This window comes from Anas acuta, chromosome 12 (assembly GCF_963932015.1).
Source record: "Anas acuta chromosome 12, bAnaAcu1.1, whole genome shotgun sequence".
In the NCBI taxonomy this organism is placed as follows: domain Eukaryota; kingdom Metazoa; phylum Chordata; class Aves; order Anseriformes; family Anatidae; genus Anas; species Anas acuta.
Genome location: NC_088990.1, coordinates 20,730,903 through 20,745,881, shown reverse-complemented (window position 1 = coordinate 20,745,881; position 14,979 = coordinate 20,730,903). Strand labels below are relative to the sequence as shown.

At 38.2% G+C, this 14,979-nt stretch overlaps 1 protein-coding gene across 4 annotated transcripts in view; it reads right to left on the bottom strand.

Moving 5' to 3' along the window:
• The window catches only part of FBN1 (fibrillin 1), a 159,886-nt gene that overhangs the window by 26,163 nt on the left and 118,744 nt on the right, over positions 1-14,979 (bottom strand). For 3 of the 4 annotated variants that reach the window (XM_068695254.1, XM_068695255.1, XM_068695256.1), the window contains 12 exons: positions 14,570-14,692; positions 12,372-12,497; positions 10,626-10,748; positions 9,899-10,021; positions 7,971-8,135; positions 7,560-7,628; positions 7,320-7,445; positions 5,819-5,941; positions 5,014-5,172; positions 4,021-4,092; positions 2,818-2,943; positions 867-989 (listed from right to left, as the gene is read on the bottom strand). The exons of the other annotated variant lie outside the window; for it this stretch is intronic. In XM_068695254.1, the coding sequence (XP_068551355.1) occupies positions 867-989; positions 2,818-2,943; positions 4,021-4,092; positions 5,014-5,172; positions 5,819-5,941; positions 7,320-7,445; positions 7,560-7,628; positions 7,971-8,135; positions 9,899-10,021; positions 10,626-10,748; positions 12,372-12,497; positions 14,570-14,692 (1,458 nt within the window). The remainder of the gene's footprint in view (positions 1-866; positions 990-2,817; positions 2,944-4,020; positions 4,093-5,013; positions 5,173-5,818; positions 5,942-7,319; positions 7,446-7,559; positions 7,629-7,970; positions 8,136-9,898; positions 10,022-10,625; positions 10,749-12,371; positions 12,498-14,569; positions 14,693-14,979) is intronic. 4 annotated transcript variants of the gene reach the window in all.

Here is a 14,979-nt window from a genome sequence, read left to right as displayed (position 1 = left end):
GGTCTCATGAAACAATGAAAAACTGCACTGCAGGAAAAAGTGCACTTCCTAAAACTCAAGTACTCAGAAGCACAAACAGAAGGAAAATGTTACCAATTTCCTTTGTAATTATTATATTGTTCAGAAATGTATATAATATTTACAGCTCTTTAGCTCATAGCACTCTAAAATCTCTGCAATTCTTCAAGTAATCAAGATAACACCAATGCCTCTCTGGACTATGATATTAGAAGAAAGACCAAATAGATTAGAGAACTACAGTCCCAGTCAGGGAGTATCTAAAAATAATGTTCAGGGGCCAGTTTAAACCCACAGAAAAGTTAGTAAGTTTAACAGAAAGCTTTTTAAGTTAGTTGTTGCATATGGCTTAGGTAAGTCCACCTTATCAGCAGGGATCCCAGCAAGCAGTGATTTATTCGTGAAAACACGTGGCAAAAAAAGTGCTAAAACACATCCAGAAAATAAAAATAAATGACTTTATTCAGATGAAGGAGAAAATATCACATTGTCTGTCAGCAACTAAATTTTTAGTGTCAGAAAACAGCTAGTCACAAAGTAGTGAAGCCAGACATGACATGGACTAAAGAAAGATCTTTGCAGTTGGTGGGACAAAGCGGAGGTCAAATACCTACTCAGGTCATTAACTATCATTTATGCCCTTGCAGGATGGGCCCATTACTCTTCCGGGAATTAGCAGAATGTTTATGGGATTTCCTAAAAGTCTTTAAGAGGAGGGTTCTTGGAGCCTAGATCACCTCCTAGTGTAAAAAATACATCTTACTGAAAAGGAGATATGCTTTTTTAAACTTCTTTTAAAAGGTACTACTTTCTGCAGACATTCATTCATGCAAGGCAGAAGTACTCACCAGTGCAGCGTCCGGTTGATGTGAATCTATAGCCAGGTTTACAGTCACAACGGTAGCTACCAGCTGTGTTGACACACTCAGCATTTTGCTGACATACTGGTCCATTTTGGCATTCATCAATATCTGTTATACAAGAAGGAATTTGACTGTTACGGTAAATTGGTACTTGAAAGATAAGAAAACCACATTGTTTTTAGTGTAAAGGAGTACTGTTTTATTAAGTATAGGTATTTCTTTTAATTCTGAAAACATCAATATACTCATTAAATTAGGTACTTGGTTAAATTTAGATGTCTCCTTGAAATGGTCCCTAATCTGTATGTTCCATTGGTAAAACTTATTCCTGCTTAGAAGACTGATATCATGGTTTTCTGAAAGTATTGGAGTGCACAGGAAAGGACTGTTGCAACCTTCCACTTGGATGGACTTCTTTCAGACTGCGATCAGAAAGAATAAGGAAGTTGCTATGCCCACGTAGATCTGCAGGTGGAAAAAAGCATCCCCCCAGTCGTAACACAGAAACAAGATCCATGTTGGACGTTAGCAACTTACAATATAAATACAAACAGCAACATAAAACTTCAGGCAAGGAAAAAAAACAGTTTTCCTTATTTAAGGATGTGAAAAGTAGATGGACATGAATGACAATTTTTTCTTTTGTGATATTTGTCTGTACTTACAATTTGGGAAGCTCAGTTTTGGATTATTTCCTGTGGATGGCTGCATATTGAAGGCAGCACACTCACTTGGGAGAGCTGTACTACCACATGCAATTTCTACCAGCAGCAGCACCTCAGAGACCAGTGCAATGATATATATACATGCGCCATTCTAAATCTGAGAAACATAGTCATAGAATCATTTACTAGTTACCCAGACAGACTAAGACAGTATGAGTAAGAATCTGATAGAACAAGTTAAATTCATGGTCAGAGGCAACGAGGTGTGAAAATAAAGCATTAGCACTGGATTTGATTATGTTTTTTAAGCTTTGAAGATGGAATCACAGAAGTAGAATTTTACTGTGGATGGATTGCTGCTAGCCCCCTCGTTCTCAGAATATGGAAGGGAGAGAGCTGTTTTATAGGTTAGATGGTATAACCAAGAGATAGATGTATAATAGCCCTCTTAGAGAAATACACAGTCTAAGAGAGGTGATTCTCACAATCATGTTCTAACAATAGATATTGACTATAATAAATCAATATTATTCTGGAAAAAAAATAAAGGCAGGTGAGCAGGGAGAGAAGCAGGGCACTTAAATGCAATTTTATTCTCATTAAACAGCATTCACAGCACTGGATGGCAGAGCAGAGGCTATCCTCTGAATCCATTCAAGCTTGGGTCAAAGTCAACACAACCCTCATTGTCACTTGGGTTTCTCAAAGCTGCTGCAAACAGAGAACATTATTTCCCTAGAAATGTAACATTTCAAATAGAAGCTGCCTACAGAACATGCTTGTACTTGAAGCTCCTCAATACCTTGCTTTTAGTATCCATTTTGTCAGCAGTCATAAACCACACCAGGGAATGAAGCAACTCATAGTACTGCCTTTGGTTTCACCATGAAAATGACTAAAAAGTTGTGAAGTGTTCATACTATTTACAGAAATCTTTGTCCCATAAGAAAAAATATCTTGGAATAAAAAAATATTATTGTGATTTGACTCAGGATGACTACTCTTGTCTTGGCTTTTCTGTCAAATGTGAAAAACAATGTTTTTTCCCATGACTGCTGACTCATGCTCCTCCAAAGCCTAAGACGACTGATAGAAAATCTGGTATTTGCTATGCAAAAAAAATATTATAAAAGTCTTAATTAACACAGACTTACTACACTGACACCAGTAATTTCCTTTGCTAAGAATGACTTGCAAGTATCTCAAATTTGCCACTGTCTGAATTGTCAGCTGATGAAATACCATTTCTCTGAACAATATCAACACTGTACCTTCGCAGATCAGTAGCTTGTCATTGTAGAAGAAACCCACAGGACACTCGCATCGGAAGCTGCCAACCATGTTTATACAGATGCCATTTTCACACACTCCAGGAATCTCTCTACATTCATCAATATCTGCAAGAAGATTTTTTTTTTAATTCTTGTAAACAGCACTTCATAAAATCCTCTGCTGAAGAACATGTCCTCTTGCATTTATCCTTAACAGAATCATCAAGCGCATGTGATCATCAGAACTTTTCCAACTGCAATGGATTGCAAGTCGTTCCAAACTGTGAAAATGTAAATGTTTCCTGTTTCCTCAGATCCTGACTCTTCTCTGTAGCAAAGACATATCCTGCCACATGGGAAGGCAGAGCGCAGCACACACCCCTCCTCATTTCTCCCATCCATAGCACTGGCAAACCTGCTTGTTATTCTGAGTGTTACAATGAAGTTATTTGGAAGAGCCAAATGGAGAGAGTTTAACTGCTTTGAAAATGATATTCCCCACTTCACTAGAAATATTACGATTTAACTAGCCAAACACTGCATCAGAGCAACAGATTAATCCTAAAGCACCTGATTACTGCCCGTATACTGCCTCCGTTTGTTACATGGCACATTATCTGCTTCTTATTTGCATTCTTGTGTGAATAAAAACAAAATAGAGTCCCAGTAGGGTTTACTCAGACTTCAGTCTTTGAATTTCTCATTCTCTCCCTCTTTTTGTTTTGCAATTTGTTACTCACCATTCAAAAGTTGTACACAATAACATATGTGAGAAATATTCTAGTTGAACAGAAAAAAGGATTTTTCTGTCAAACCAATACACAGGGGAACTGGTATGAAATGTCAGAATAAATCTCTGGTTTAGTCCCAAGTAAAGACTCCTAATTCTACTCAGAACAAATGCTGATTGGCCTTACTCCCAGACTGTGTAGGCTTGGTATCTGTGCCCTGCTCATGCAGGACTGATGATAATTTATTTAGAGCTTTATATTGCCTTAATAACAAGCAGCAATAAACACTGCTGCTAGCTAGGAGGAGCTATACGGAAAGCTTGCAGGCTCAAAATTCAACAGAAGGTTGATCTCCATTACACTGTTTGGCTTTTCTTCCTCCCATAAAAGAAATAATTGGGAAAAGAAACATCCTCCCTTCCTTGGGCAGAGGTAGTACGGAATTTAGTTCAAAACAGAAATCACAACTCACCAACTGGTAGTCCTGTATATATATCAATGAAGAAGCCAGGCCTCTGACTTCCACAGAGCGTAGAGAATTCATCTACAATAGGAGACCAAAGCAACAATTACAGTATTTTGAATTAATCAACGGTCACAAATTCACTACATCCTTTGCCCAAAGAAATTTCTACTTTTACCCTTTCAACATCTGCAGGGTATGTAGAAGTATGCAGATGCTTCCCTAAGGCTCACTGTGTGAGGTGCTTAGTATGTACTTGGGTTCTCATTCAAAGGCCACTGAAATTAGCACATAAAAAGATGAGGAGGGCTTGGGCTCACATCCTGGCTTTGCTGTGCATATGTTTATTTCTGTGCATTACAGTTTCTGCACACAAGTCCAGATCTGAGTTTAAAAAAGTCTGAACCATGAGTTGGAAGTTATCCAAATAATTGTCTAGGAAGTTTATTCTTACAGCTAACCACCTCAAACCAGAGTGCGATATCCTGGGCTCAACTTTGCAGAGTCTTAAGTCAATGTGGAGGCTTCCTGTATGCCCATACAATTAGCCCAGAAACTGCTACATGTTATTGTAGCTGCTTGACATGGATCGTTCTCAGAAGAGACAAAGGTACCTCAGTAGTCAAGGCACAGCACAGCATACACATTTGTTGAAGCAATGGCAATAAAAATCCGGTCAGTGCCTCAGTACTTGATCAATAATAGGCATTTGCCAAGAGATGGATCAAATTATACAGCATGAAGTCTCCCAGAAAATGAAACTGTCACAAAAGAGGCATGGCCCAGCAGTCTGTACACATACCACTCCAAAAGGATTTAAACATATGCTTTCATTGTGACTAGGACTGATCACATCCAGGCCAAAAAAGGTAAGTGATCTCTTCATTTTAGATACACAAGAGCAGACAAAGTCATAGCACCTCTTTCTCTAACAACGTTACACCTGCTAATAGTATTCCTGTTACCAAGGCTTTCAAATTGCTTCCCAATTCAAAAACGTACCGGTGCTAGGTATAGGACACTGTTCACAAGGCTTATTCCATGCACGTCCAATGTTGTAGGAACAGCAGCACATTTTCTTGGTCATATTAAAGAGTAGCTCGCCATCACAGGTTTGGTTATCAGCATAGTAATTTCTGTAGCACAGACTTCTTCTCATATCTGTGAAAATGAAGAAAAAAAGGCCAACACATCAGCAACTCTTACAAAAGATGGTGAACCTGAAGTGTTTAAGAACTATTCTTCACATAAATACTTTTTAGATGCCTGTCTAGTAGATGTTGTGGTACTGTAGAATACTACATAAAAATTTATCCCTACAAGATTACTTTAAAAGTATGAAAACTTGTCTGCAATACGAACATTTAAGAGTCATAAACACTGCTGTAACACTGATCAGAATCAGTAAAGGATTCAGTATTGGCGTTTTGCCTAAAATTGAAAAACACGAGTTTGTTTGTGGTTCCTCCTAAAAACTGTGCACAGGTTGTGATTTCATTCTGTGAAGTCTGAGTCATTTTAGTAGCGTATCACCTGCAGAAGCTTTTAACTGAAAAGCTGAAATGATAACTGGAAAGGATGAACACACAAATTATCAAATCAAAATAGAAATTCTGATGAGATACTAAAAAGTCTGTAATAAAAGTGATCTACCTTGGTTTATGTATTAAGATGAATAAAAGAAGGTAGACCTTTTATTTAGTTAACTCTTGTTTAACTAAATTTAGAGGAATAATTCTGATTTGTGCCAGCCAAAGCCCTGGCCCAAAGCATGAATATAAAGCTTAAAAAAACCCACAACACATACCCATACAGTTGTTCCCTCCATTGACTTGCATGTAATCAGGAGGACAGATGCAGGTGTAGTTCCCAACAGTATTGTAACATGTGCCAGGTCCACATATGCCAGGTGTATCACACTCATTCACATCTAGAAGAGAATAAAAAGGCAGTGAGTGGCCATAGCAGTTTTCTCATTGTGCTTCCAAGAACGAAAATGTCTCAGTAACACCTGAGGTTGGAAGGTACTAACAGAGGACAGCTGAAGGATCGCTGAACAAGGTCATGGTGGAGCAAGGCCCACACAGTGGAGGGGTTTGTGGCACATGTAGCCACAGAGAGTCCAGCTGTGGTGTGAAGATGGGGACTCTAATGTGTCTAGGCAGCTCAAAGACAGTAATTTGGTTTCTGCAATTGCCACACAAAAGTAGCATTTGAGGATCTCATTCATTCCGAATTCCCAAATCCAGACAAGAACCAAAGCTGTTTACTGTGGAGTGCCCATCTCAGTAAGTAATGATGCTAAAAGAGACTGATTGGAGGGTTTAAGTCTGTTTTGACTGGGAAAAGTGAGTAACTTTCCCAACTCAAGATGTCACGTTAATTTCATCAGGAGATCAAGATCACGTGACATCTCAAGTGATTCATCATCATGTAGATTTCATCAACATTTGCTAAAATAACAACAACAGAAAAAGTCCAACTTGGTTCCTAAAAAATCAACAGTAGTTCACTAACCTTAACATTTTAAACAATCTTTGACACATCACTAAGGAAAAATAAAAAGGTAGATCTCCTCTTTAACAGGAAACTATTTGTTGAGCTATATAAGCACAATATGCATGAAGCACTTTGCTTCAGTCTTAATTTAGAACCTGAATCTTTTATATTTCTGCAGTCCCTGGAATATCATAGGTACTGTATTAACATTATTAACAGTCTGGAAGGCTGAAGACAGTGTGGGCTTTGGGAAATTTAAGGATTTAAGGATTTACTGTATCCAGTAAAACCTGATAGTTTCACGCAATGTAATGAATATATACTACGGACAGTGCTGGGGGAAGAAAAATGTTTTGCAGTCCAACAAATATTTTCAGTTGGACATTGAAATCAATAGGAGCAAAAATAAGCAGTGGATAAAAAGCACAAAGACACTGTAACCAACCCAGGAAACCAACGGGCAAGTTAGCTCTTTATCTGGCTACCCATAAACCATTCTATTACCCATTACAGGAGAGCTATTTTTTTTATAACTGGTTATTAAACTATATTTTACATATAAATGGTTGTTTTTTCTGTTTTTGACAAAAATATTATTATTTTGAATATAAATTTGCATATATTTCAACATGGTCAAGAAAGAATTCTCTCTCTCAATGTAAGACTTCAATCTGTTCCAACTTTCCACTGTAAAGCTGCATTGGTCTGCTTATTTTCATTTTCAAAGACAGATCAGTTCTGCTACATGTTGTTTTGTCGTCATTTTATACCAATAAAAGCTGAAGACTAGTTAAGTGAAGGCTACGTACCATCGCATACTCGAGTCTCTTCATTCAAATAGTACCCTGATGGACACTGACACTGGAAACTACCAAATGTATTAATACATTTTCCTCCTTGGCAGAGCCCAGGCAGTTCTTGACATTCATCAATATCTGTTCAAACAAATTCAGAGACATTATCTCATTTACACTTTTCCATTAAAAACAACACTCACTCAAGAGTTTAATAATTTTAGGCATGTAAAAATAGGAAAAGGTAAATATTACCCTCTAATATAACTGTAATAGGGTTTGGTCGGAATCCTTCTCCTCCAGGGCAAAGAACCTTATATTCAGCTGAAAACAAAATAGATTTATGAACTTAAGATAGCAGAAACATTTTCAGCACAATTATCTTTGAAAATTAGTCAAACTGTTACAGATAATATAAATGTAAAGTAACCAGATATCAACATTAAATTTTACTCTATAACATCAACTGCTATTTCATTTCATAATGTTAATTTTTTTGTGTAACAGCAAACTTGCTCAAAAGTGATAATATTCTGTCTAGATAACTGAAAGACTATTAAAGTTTTTGATTAAGACTGATGAGGTTCTTCAAAGACCTCTTTCCTGCAGGTATCCAGTAAATGATCACATTGTATTGTTGTGTCTAACCCAGGAAAGCTGACTTACTTGTGTTCACAGGTGGGCACTGTTCACAGGGAACTCCCCAAGCTCTGCCCAGAGAGCAGCAACAGGAGGCCTTAGAAACACCCACTCCGATCTCATTGCTGCAGAAGGTGCCACCATTATCTCCACGTGTTTTAATGTCCAAGTAACAGTTGCCAGATCGTGTATCTATTCAGAACACACATTAGCAACAAACATTTTAGGAGAGGGGAAAAGAAATCACAAACAACATCTCAGGATGAGGGATAGCCTCAGACAACTCTAATTTCTTGTGTAACAGCTAAAGAAAGTGACTTGTGTTGTCCAAGAGAACCCATCTCTTCCTGCATGGATAGGACAGTGGTGCCACATCTCTTCAGCCAGGCTTTTTCTCATTTTGATTTACATTGCCATCCACATTTGTACACCCTTCCAGTTCCAGAAATACACTGCTTTCTCCTCTCTATGAGATTAACATGCGTGAAAGCATCTACTTGTTAGGATTTTCAAATATATTTGAATTTGAGGAGCATCCCTATGCCCTCTTAAATAAACAAAAGCAAAAAAATATCAGAGTAACGAGTAGTCAGAGCCTAATAAAACAGCATTTCCATTGGTCATGAAAGCTCTACCTATCCAAGCTGCACTCAATTGCTCAAAGAGTGTAAGGTGGCTTTATGCCACAACTTCATTTGCCTGCCATTTTGGGGCCAGCTGGATGTTGGTTTAAGCTTGCTGAAATTTAAAATCATCTCATGCCTGCTGTAAATTGTGGACAGCTCTAACAAGCCCCAAGGGCTTGGTTCTGGCAGCAGGGCATTGTTGGCATGCTGCATCACTTCAGGCGTATTCTCACTGCACTATTACAAGTTGCACAACTATTACAACAGGCCAGGGGCAGTGGGCTGGGAGTTGGTGAGTCTGTTCAAGCCCTCTTCCATGACCTAGGACTTTCACAGAATCACACAGATGACCTAACACTAACAAGTCCTCCACTAAACCATATCACTAAGCTCTACACCTAAACATCTTTTAAAGACCTTCAGGGATCTCCACCGCTTCCCTGGGCAGCCTATTCCAATGCCTAACAACCCTTTCGGTAAAGAAGTTCTTCCTAATATCCAACATAAACCTCCCCTGGCGCAACTTTAGCTCATTCCCCCTCGTCCTGTCACCAGGTATGTGGGAGAATAGACCAACCCTCACCTTGCCCTAGCCTTCTTTAAGGTATCTGTAGAGTGTGATAAGGTCGCCCCTGAGCCTCCTCTTTTCTAGACTGAACAATCCCAGCTCCCTCAGCCGCTCCTCGTAAGACTTGTTCTCCAGACCCCTCACCAGCTTCATTGCCCTTCTCTGGACTCACTCAAGCACCTTGATGGCTTCAACCCCCTTCTTAGGGTTGTTGTGCCCCAGGTGCAGGACCCGGCACTTGGCCTTGTTGAACTTCATGCAGTTGACCTCAGCCCATCAGTGCAGCCTATCCAGATCCTCCTGCAGAGCTTTCCTACCCTCGAGCAGATCGACACACGCACCTAACTTGGTGTCATCTGCAAACTTACTGAGGGTGCACTCGATGTCCTCATCCAGATAATCAATAAAGATATTAAAGAGAACTGGCCCCAGTACCGAGCCCTGGGGGATGCCCCTAGTGACCGGCCTCCAACTGGATTTGACTCCATTCACCACAACTCTTTGGGCCCGGCTACCCAGCCAGTTTCTAACCCAACAAAGCGTACACCAGTCCAAGCCAAGAGCAGCCAGTTTCTTGAGGAGAATGCTGTGGGAAATGGTGTGAAAAGCCTTACTGAAGTCAAGGTAGACCACATCCACAGCCTTTCCCTCATCCACCAAGCGCATCACTTTGTCTTAGAAGGAGATCAGGTTCTAAACGGTTAGCCTTGCAGCCTCTGTGCAACTTCACTTGTAAATAAATATAAGGAGTGGTCCCTTACCAACACAGCCAACACGGGTAGGATTCAGCTCAAAATCTGGAGGGCACTCACAGGTGTAACTACCAGCAGTATTGACACATGTGCCACTGATGCAGGTTGTGGGATCCGCACATTCATTAACATCTGCAAAAAAACCAGCAGGTGGTAAGCAAATACTCCAGGACAGTGCATACCATAGATATATCAGGTATAATATGCTGACCACCACAAATCCATTAGTTACCAAGTACTGATATCCAGGAAGTTCTCAAAGTAAATACACATCTTAGAAGTAGAACACTAGCCTGAGATTAATTCATCATTGCACTAGGAAAAAAGTATTTTCCCTAGAAAACCAATCTATCAATTCACACAAAATATTCAAAAATACTTAAGGGAAAAATACATGACATCAGCTTGCCATCCAGTACTGTGAATGGAAACTACAGGGTGCAACACATCTCTGCCTTGAAGATGTAGACAAAGATGTTATCTCTGCTGTATTTCTCCCTTTCTTCTCTGAAGACACTGGGAAATCAGAAGTTGACAAAAAAGGTGAAAGAGGAGTGTGGAGAAGGCTGCCAGTCTCCATTTGAGTATAATTTCCACTGACATTTCTCTCTGTGTTATTCAGCAGATTTTCTTTATATTCAGACTGATTTGTATAGCATTTTAAAATAATTTCCTAAGGAGCAGATTATAACACTAATAGAAAATTAAAAAGCATGTTGTTTGAAATCATCTTTACCTGTGCAGTTACCACCACTTCTGTCCAGTTCATAGCCTACTTCGCACTCACATCGGAAAAGTCCAGGAAGGTTATGACAAGTACCGTAGACACAGATGTTAGGAAGGGAGCACTCGTCAATATCTGACAGAGAAAGAGGAACGGAAAAATGTAAGGTTTCTTTATCTTTTTTAATATAGATACAGAAAACTACAAAAAAGTTCAGAAAACATGAATCTGGAAACCGACTGCTCCTGTGCACTGTATAAGACCAGACAAGAATAACATGCAAGATTTACGCTTGAAGCCTAAGTAATCTAATCTATGGCCTTTTTTATTATGATTTATTTTTTATGCAAAATACTCTTTCCAATGTCACTAGAGACCATATAGAAACAATCTGAACTTACTCATGGGCTGACCTGACAAGTAGCAAAATTAAACATGGCAGGAAATATGCTTTAAAAAACAAGTTCATCCTAAATCAGCAGCCATCTCCAGAAAGCTGAACTTCAGCAAAATAAATTAATAATAATAATAGGCAACCCCCCACACACATGCTTGTGCACAGAGGTGAATTTGATGCTCATCTTCAGGTTTCTGCACTTGACAGATCTTGAGGTTAGCACCTTAAGCTCACTTCTCTGTGCTGTTTGTCTAAATCATTGTATCTGATTCATTATTTACTGAATGCTTTATGTATTAGACAAAGAACAACTAAATGAAACAATAAAAAAAAAGTGTGTGTTTACAAAGGACCTTAAAATACTGTGTTTTGTGTACACATCCGAGACATCAAGGAAAATCTGTTTTCACAACGGAAGCTAAGCTTTATGTAAGATATTTAAAGTTAGCTAAAAGGTTTCAAAGTAAATTGTTGCATGAAACACTATGAAATGTAATATTCTTTTAGTTTATGCACAAATTCACTCTCGTAAATTAATTCTCTTGGTAGATTACTAAAAAAAATACACAGAATACTTTTCAGGGGAAAAATCCTATTTATAGTGATGTAATTATGAACTCCCTCACATATTAGTTCTTATGAGTCATTAGTATGTCAGATGATACAGCTGCTGCTTCTGGACTGACTGAAGTGATAAGTGCTATGCAAACTGGCTTTCATATATCATTACCAAATATATGTCCTTACACACATTGGCAAAATAGGTATTCATTGGGTTTTGTAAATCTTTTCATATAAAAAGCTCTTACTGAAGAGTGGTAACCAGTTCAAAAAGAACAAATACTCTCAGGATTTTTAATTTTTTTTAATTTTTATTTTTCCATGGTCATATAAATTTTCTGTGAGGCTTCAATCTCTGATTTGGCATTTGGCAGAAACCCTCAAAGCAGGCTCACTGTATTAGCTACCAAACCAGTGTTTTTCAGCTTCATGTGCACTAAGACAAAGTAACTGTTTCTGTTTAACTGTTACAAATAAAATGAAGAACTGTGTGCATACTGACCAAGATGAAATTGTAGTTGACAATGCCATTTGGATCAGCAATCATGTCTACTAATAATACGTGGAAAAACAGTCTCCAAAAAGCTGTCCTTTCTCTATACAATACGTAAATGAAGACCCGGAGGTCCATAATAAATACTAGCATCCAAGCACATAAACAGAAAAAAAAAGCAACTATTGACAGTTTTCATGCAGTTTTCAATAAAACCGCAACTGCAACCAATTGTAAGACTTTTCAAACATAAAATATTATTAAGGCTGAATTTGTTGAGCGTTGTTTAAAGCTTACAGAGAATTACCTTCACATGCTTTCCCATCCGGACTTGGCAAAAATCCCATATCACATTCACAGCGATATCCTCCCGGGGCATTGAGGCACTGCCCATTTTCACAGAGATTTAAGTTTTCTGAGCATTCATCTAGGTCTGTAAAAGAAAAAGAAATTGGAGGTTTACAGTAAACATGGTTTTCTCAACAACATTTGTTTCAGCTAACTATGCAGTTTTACAAGGATTTTAACTATTCTCTTAGCTCTGAACACTTGCAGAAGAAACTACACCCTACTTATAATTAAAAGAAAAATTAGCAACAGGTACAGGCTGCTAAAGTAGCTACAGCTAACAATGGTTGGAAGCCATACACACAGTCAAATTTAAAGTCAGAATAAGAACGTGAATCTTGTTATCGTTATTGTTTCTATTACAGCAAAGCCTAGATACAACAATTGAAATAAGAGGTTTACTGTGCAATGAGCAAACATATGGTAATAGACGGTCTCCATGCCAAATAGAAAACACTAACAAAAGTGGCACTGAAGTGAAAATAACTCGATCAAAACCAAACGGCAGTTTAACAGCTGATGAGAAAAACGGCCTTGCTACTGGGCTACGCTGCCCTTCAGATAGATTGTGGCCCCTATTTGCTAGCTGACATTTTATACATTAACAAAAGAGCCTACTTGCTGCAACAGAGTCTAGCTGTCAGTGTGAGTTTGTTACAAGTCTGTGGCTTGCAAAGCAAAGGTAGTACCTATCAGGATGAATGCTGTATATTTTGGAAGAGAGCTTACAGAATATTTGCATACCCTAGTTGGAGCCCCAGCCACCTCTTGCATCCACGAACAGTAAGCTTTCCTTTTTTTTTTTTTTTAATTTTTATTTTTTATTTTATTTTGTTTTTTTTTTTATTAAGGTGTTCAACTGAACACAGAATCTCTCTAAGTGCTCTGAAAGATGTAGTTTATAGACTCCTGAAAATCATAAATCATCATCTAGGAAATTAACAAAAAGCCCTGCAGGTTATGAAGGCCACTAAGGAAGCTGAATCAGATTCAAGACTAAATTATACAGACTCGATTAAATGTAATCCCAGGGCTCGTTTATAAATTGGAATGATTCAAATTCTGCCTTAAACCTGCTGAGCCAGATTCTCAGATGCAATGAAAACTACTGTTGTTGATAAAGCACTACTAATCTGCACCAGCTGAAAATCTGGCCCACCGTCTTCCCATTGCTTTATCCTCAACATGATCCCCCTGCATTACCATCAATGCTGAATTCCTTAACGTAATAGCAAGGTTCCTGATCACTAAGCCTACGTGAGCTGATCCGTTCTTCAAAGCAGAAGACTGCAGTGTGGGTGGGAAACATTACTCTAACAATATTTTATAATCATATTTACAGTTTATAAAATGAAGTTTTAAAAGCAGCTACCTCCATCATTCTACATGTCCTGACACCATCTTTCAGGATGATGCAGTAAATAGGGTAGATAGCACAAACTCACTTGTGAAAAAAACAAAACAAAAACATTTTTTGGCAGTTTTATAAAACAATTTTAATAACGTACCCTACTATTTAAATATTAATGTTGGCAGCCAGTGGATTGGGTTACTAATTGGATAAATTATATGATGAAACATTGTTTTAGTAAGTTTGCCACCCACTCCTACTAACAAGAAAAGCTCAATGAAAACTTACATTTTATCAAAAGAAAAAATTGACTGCTTTAGGTATAATACACAATATCTTTAAAGTTGTCACAACTTAAATGAAGTAGAAAACAATGGAAGATGACATTCAAGAATAACTTCAAATCTTTAAAAGCTTTTTTTTTTCTGTATTGAATCACAGACTAACTTAGGTTGCAAGACATCACTGGAGATCATCTTGTCCAGCCTCTGCTATACACAAGGCTAATTTCAAAATTATATCAGGTTATTCACAGCCTTACCCAGCTGAGTTCTTAGTAATTCCAAAGATGGAGATCTTACAATATCTTTTGACATCTGCTGCAGAGCTTAAGTGCTATCTGCTGAATCAGCAACCTAATTTGGGGAGCACCAGACCTAACGTAACATAATCCTGTAGTTGATCCACACTTTATATTCTAGTTGAATGGGATTCTGAGTATTTGTGTTTAAATTATAACACTAATAAGCCTAAATGCCAGGTGAGTATGCAAGCATGGTACTTGTCTCATTCTTAAGAAAGCTTACCTGTACAAGTGAAGCCATCCCCAGTATAACCTTCTTTACACAGGCAACGATAAGAACCCATTGTGTTCTTGCAGTCAGCATGTGGACTGCACGTGTGGGTTCCATTCGAGCACTCATCCAGATCTTTAAAATAATAAGAAGATTATTTTTTTTTAATAAAAAAAAAACAACCAAACAAACATGAATACACACTTTAGGCAGTAGATGACATGACCAAACCTCTACTTCAAATAATCTTCTGTAATAAAACCCCCACATATGTGGTCATCTGACGGGAAAAGTAGTCACAGCTTATTTACGGCCCAACAAAGAATGGTGACAAGGTAATTGTGAATGAGGAGGCTGCAGGGCACCCTCCAGGCTAAGATCTTCTAGGATATATACTGTTTTCACAAGGAGTACTGAGAGAC